This window comes from Trachurus trachurus (genome assembly GCF_905171665.1).
Source record: "Trachurus trachurus genome assembly, chromosome: 10".
NCBI classification, from domain to species: Eukaryota; Metazoa; Chordata; class Actinopteri; order Carangiformes; family Carangidae; genus Trachurus; species Trachurus trachurus.
This window is the reverse complement of record NC_139894.1, coordinates 6,424,733-6,430,640: the sequence shown is the minus strand read 5'-3', so window position 1 is coordinate 6,430,640 and position 5,908 is coordinate 6,424,733. Positions and strand designations below refer to the sequence as shown.

General features: G+C 40.6%; 1 protein-coding gene across 1 annotated transcript; it reads left to right on the top strand.

The window, feature by feature from the left end:
• Positions 1 to 2,360: 2,360 nt before the first annotated feature.
• Positions 2,361 to 4,208, top strand: lingo2 (leucine rich repeat and Ig domain containing 2; the record flags this gene model as incomplete). Its single annotated transcript, XM_083980529.1, has 1 exon — positions 2,361 to 4,208. Exon 1 carries the CDS (start codon positions 2,367 to 2,369, stop codon positions 4,206 to 4,208), a length of 1,842 nt encoding a protein of 613 aa, XP_083836655.1. The 5' UTR covers positions 2,361 to 2,366.
• Between the last annotated feature and the right edge of the window lie 1,700 nt (positions 4,209 to 5,908).

The following is a 5,908-nucleotide window of genomic DNA, read 5'->3' as shown; positions in this document are numbered from 1 at the left end:
ATCATATGGTGCTGCAATCCATGTGGACAGTGTGTGTGTGAATGAGGTAGTTATTATGTGGGAAGAATCTGAAGAAACGAAAAAAAAAATCTTTTGCACAGAGATGTGTGAGTGTGTGTAAGTGTGCACTCTATGTGTGACTCAATCACATTAGTTATGTCTATCTAGGAATGTTTTATTGAACGCTGTGTTAAACAAAGTAATTTATCAACTTAATTTACTGACTCTTGTAGAGAGAGTACTAGGATTCTGTGTTATATTGGGTAATGTTGCCAATTCACTTGTTTTATATAGTCGTATTAGAATGAATATTTTGTGTTAGTACCTGACGGCTGAATATAATTAATTTGGGTTAATGCAGTTGTACTACAGCCTAAATAAAATGCAATAATATCAACAAAATGATTAATAAAATCAGGCAGTAGAACAGTACCTTATTAAATTAAGCAGTCTGTGTCTACTGAGCACAAAGCAGAACGAAGTTGGAGAAACAAAGTGCAAAAATTACAATACTAGACCTGTTTTTTCAACATACTTCACAAGATGCAAATAGCTAGATACAGTGGATGCAGTAGCTCAGACACAGGCAAATATAATGATAGTTCAAAAATTGAGTGGAAGGATACCTACCTAAAACAGGGAGTAAAGATTCAGTTGTATTAGAAAGCCTCCGACATGTTGGCAATGTTTCACAAGTCAGCAGCAATAGAGAAGCAGCCATATGGTGCCCACTAACTTGTCGCACTTAAGTTTTATTGCAATCTGGTGCAAAGGGAAGTTAAGGACAAAAAAAAAAGGGGAAGATCAATGAAAATCAGAAACCGTGCACATAAAATCCATAAATATGTATAAATATTTTCAGATTTAATCTTGGAATTAACCTGAAATTCATAAATACTGGAGCAACTCAGAGCATAAATTTTGTACAACAGCAATGGCTGTAAATGTGAATATCCAGTGACTCGTTGAAGCCTTGGCCTCTAGCTATGTTTGGTTTATTAAAATCAATTAATATCTATGTGGTGACACCTTTGTTGAAAATGAATGGAGATGTTGCCTCTGCTCAGTTTGCCTGGTGTCATCTCACTGACTCTAATCTGGCCATTTGACCCATGGTCTTTTTTTTTTTCTTTTTTTTTTTTTTTACAGCTCTCTGATGTACTAAAAGACTAAATATAGGAACACAAATAATTTATTTTTGCACAATGTTGCATTTGAATTGTTTGTAAAGACCTACATTTTGATACTGTTTTTTTTTTAAAAACACCTTTTTATGATTATTTGGCCATATGAATTGATTTCTTACGTTTACATAATGTAATGTTTCCCCTTAGATAGCTATGCCATCACATTATCTTTGCTCTGTAATCTCTTAGCATATTAAGAGCCTGGAGAGAAATTCAGATTATTCCTCTCACCGTTTAAATTTAGCACAGCCCATGACACACCAAATGAGGCAGGGATGGTTTGCAATCTTTGCAACCTGTCACACAGTCTGTTTGTGCCAAGCAGTGCATTCAGTTCATATATCTGCTTGTCTACATGTGCTTATATGATATACATAAGAAGATCTATGAATAAAAAAATTGTGTTCATAAATGTATTAAAGATGGACCAGGTTGTGTTTTAATGAGCCAGATATATTTATCATCTTATTTATCCACAGTGGGGTCCATAAGTCATCTTAGATTTTTTGAATACTGTTATATACATGAATCGGAAAGAGAAGGAGGATATAAGTGTGGCGATATAATCAGTCTAGGAAAGATGTGATGTTTGCTCAGCCACCCTGATCCATGTTACAGGCTCACATTTGTAGTAAAGACTAGCAGAGCCCATCCTGTGGACAAGAAAATGTAACATAAGACACTGAGCTGCAAGACTCTCACTTTGTATTCATTTAACTGTTAATTTCAATTTGTTGAAAATCAAACTAAGTGCCAACACTCACCAGGGAAGCATTTTAACCAGCACTGCTTCATCAATATCCCACAGGTGAAGGGAAAACAAAGGCAGCCGGCAAATTCAACTGGTGACTGAAGACGTAAGGGAGAAAGAGGTTATTTAATTCAAACGATGGGAGATGCCCATCCAAAGTCTGGAGCCCAGCAGCTCAGCTTGCCTTTGAATTTGAATAAGTAACTAGATGGAAAGAGGATGGCAAAAATTAGATATTTGTGTGCGGCGACGTCCATCCAATCTGTTGTCAGAAGAGCACATGGGGCCATTTTTCTTCACAGCAGATTGAGTCCTGCCATGTTTTTAACTAATTCTACTTGAGCACAGCTAGAATGAGGTCCATGCTTAATGTTTAACCAGCCTTTGTTTCTCTTTGTTCTCTCTCTTTCTTCCAGAACCGTGACAATATGGTCGACTGTATGAGCAAAGTCATGCTGCACACGGTCGTGTCATGCTGGCAGCCATTCCTGGGACTGGCCCTCGTGGCTGTCTTCGTGGGTTCTACCCTGGGATGTCCCTCTCGCTGCGAGTGTTCGGCGCAGAGCAAGGCAGTTGTCTGTCACCGCAAGCGCATGCCCACCATCCCGGACGGCATACCAACAGAGACCAGGATCCTGGACCTGAGTAAGAACAAGATGACAATGATCAGTCCTGATGACTTTATTGCCTTTCCGGGACTTGAGGAACTTGACCTTAGTGGAAATATTATCAGTTACGTTGAGCCTGGAGCGTTTAATGCCCTGTTTACCATGCACTCGCTCAGTCTGAAGAGCAATCGTATCAAACTCATTCCTCTGGGCGTCTTTGCAGGTTTAACTAATCTTACCCGACTGGATATAAGTGACAACAAGATTGTCATCCTCCTGGATTATATGTTTCAGGACTTGCACAATCTAAGGTTTTTGGAAGTGGGCGACAATGATCTGGTTTACATTTCTCACCGTGCGTTCAGTGGACTTTTAAGCCTGGAGATACTAACCCTAGAAAGATGCAACCTCACAGTTGTGCCCACTGAGGCCCTTTCCCACCTGCATAACCTTGTCAGCCTCCATCTACGATACCTCAGCATCAACTCTTTGCATCCTTACTCGTTCAAAAAGCTGTTCCGACTGCGGCATTTAGAAATTGATAATTGGCCTTTGCTAGACCATGTGCCAGCCAATACCCTGCATGGCCTCAATCTGACAATGCTGTTCATAACCAACACCAACTTGTCCTCCTTCCCTTACCAAGCCCTGAAGCATCTGCCCTACCTGACACACCTCAACCTGTCCTACAACCGCATCAGGCACATTGAAGGGGGAATGCTCATGGAGCTGGTCCGGCTGCGAGAGCTCCATCTGGTTGGTGCTCAGTTAACCACCATTGAACCGTATGCTTTCCAGGGCCTACGGGGGCTCAAAGTCCTCAATGTCTCTCACAACCGACTGGATACGTTGGAGAAGGGTGTTTTTCAGTCCCCTGAGTCTCTGGAGGTTCTTCTGATTGACAACAACCCTTTAGTGTGCGACTGTCGTCTCATGTGGATCATACAAAAAAGGCACTCGATCTTCTTTGGGGATTTTCAGCCGGAGTGCAGCACACCTGAGGGTATCCGCGGCAGGCCTTTCAAGGAGTTTAAGGAGACTCTTTTGTCTTACTACATGACATGCACTAAGCCAAAAATTCGCGAAAATAAAACACAAACAATCACTGTGGATGAAGGCCAACAGGCAATGTTGCGCTGCAGTGCTGAGGGGACACCAAGACCCACTGTGTCCTGGTTGTCCCCACGCCGACAAGTTCTGACAAGAAGGAGCCATGGAAGAGTGACCGTCCACAACAATGGTACTCTGGAGATCAAGTCGGCGGAGGTACAAGACAGTGGAGTGTACCTTTGCCACGCTTCAAACTCCGCTGGGAATGACAGCCTGATGACTTCATTGGCAGTGAAAAGTCTGGGATCACTGTACGCTAACAGGACCCAGTACTACACAGATCCTAGCAATACCACTGCCAATGGGACGGCCGGTGTGACCCTTGGTTTGGACCTAAAGACTATTCTGGTTTCGACAGCAATGGGTTGTTTCACGTTCCTTGGAGTGGTCTTGTTTTGTTTCCTGCTCCTTTTTGTTTGGAGCAGAGGCAAAGGAAAACATAAAAACAACATAGATGTTGAATACGTGCCTCGGTCAAAGTCCAATGGCACTAACATTGACTCGGCAGAGGGACAAGCCGGTCCTCGTCGTTTTAACATGAAAATGATGTGACTTCTTTTTTAGATTCAACATTCTGGATTGTGGAAATGTCCAAAGCACCATGTATTTTTTTGCAAATAGGACTACTGAACTTCCCAATGTAGGGAGAGTGGTAGTGAAAAGATTTGGGGCATCATAAAAAGATGAGCAGTACCTGAAATCATGGGATCTTTACAAAATACTTGGATACGATGGTTTGAAATACCGAAAAGAATAGTAGGACATCCTCTTTCATAATTGCCAGCAGGCAACTTCTTCAACGTGGATGTGGAGTGAAAACTGTTACTGTCAAGGGGACCTGAAGGGATTAGGTGTCATCTATCAGCTTTTTGAAATTTATATGCCCAAAAAGAACCCTTCAGTTTTGGGTTGGATCCACAGACTCTGCTGAACCATGTACAGTTCAAATTTGTATCTAAGCTATTAACCTACTTTGTTTAGTCTTGCGCCATGCTTATTCACCAAACAAATCAATGAAACAGACCATCATTTCCTATGTTCAATACTTTGCATATGCGTACCTAATGCTTCATTATGTACATGTATGAACATATTCATTCAAAAGAACTATTCATAGCAATATTCATGGGATGCATTAGCCAAAATTAATATAACCCCACATGTTCAGCCAGAACATGCTTCAGACTTTTAAAGTTTCCATGAATTCAGGAAGGGCTTTTATGGGCGATTATGTCCCTGATCCCCCAATTGACTACTAGATATTAATAAATATATATTATTTATCAATGAAAAAAGAGGGGAAAAAATGTTGAGTATTTTACAAAAGTCAGTCCTCAAAACACTGTTCAGGATCTAACATACAGTAACACATGGATCATCAATGAGATGACCCAGTATTGGTGAAAGTACCTACATGAACCACCTTTTTGTCCTATTTTTGTCTCTTACTATTCCTTTAACTGTACCTTTGCTGGTTGGCAAACTACATGTGTCAATTTTACTACAGTGACATTTGCATCATTTTGCCCAGTAGGAAATTTGGACTTTGTTGTGGTAGTTCCTCATTTTGTTGTTGAATCACTTAGATTGTGAAAACTTCAAAAGTAAAACTAAAAAAATATGTATGTGAAATAAATGAAGATGTATTTGTACCAATGTGTCGACCTTAAATGGTTATTCCATAATGATATCTGTTTCTCTCCTCCCCCACAGTCGACTTATGAGGAGGACGTCCCTGTTGCTACAGTACAATGAATATATCAGGTCTATGTGTGTTTTAAATATAAAATCAACAATGACTTCTCACAGATGCTGTTGAACCAGAACGTATATCAACTTTCATAAAACCATTTTGCTCCTTTTCTTTTTGGCTGGCTGGTAGTCGCCACTATCAGCTGACCTACAGACCCAGGTGTATTGACTGCTCTTGTGCAGCTGCATTGAGTGTTGACTTTGTTTAATTGCTGTTGGACTAAGAACCCAGACCTTTTGTCAGTACTGAAAACATTGAGGCCATCTACCTCGAAATTGTTTCCATCTGAACAAACAACAAATTCTACCAAAAACGCAACTGATTGACATCATATTTGACAGATGCCAAAACAGCTAGTGAGAACAACATTTAGGTGATCAATGCAAACCCTGGAGCCCCCACCATCCTCCTGTTAAAGTGGAGCTGTTATAACCTCAGTTTGAAATGTCTTTTCTGTGAGAATCTTCTCTGTTTACGCACCCACTTTTGTGGTTAACGT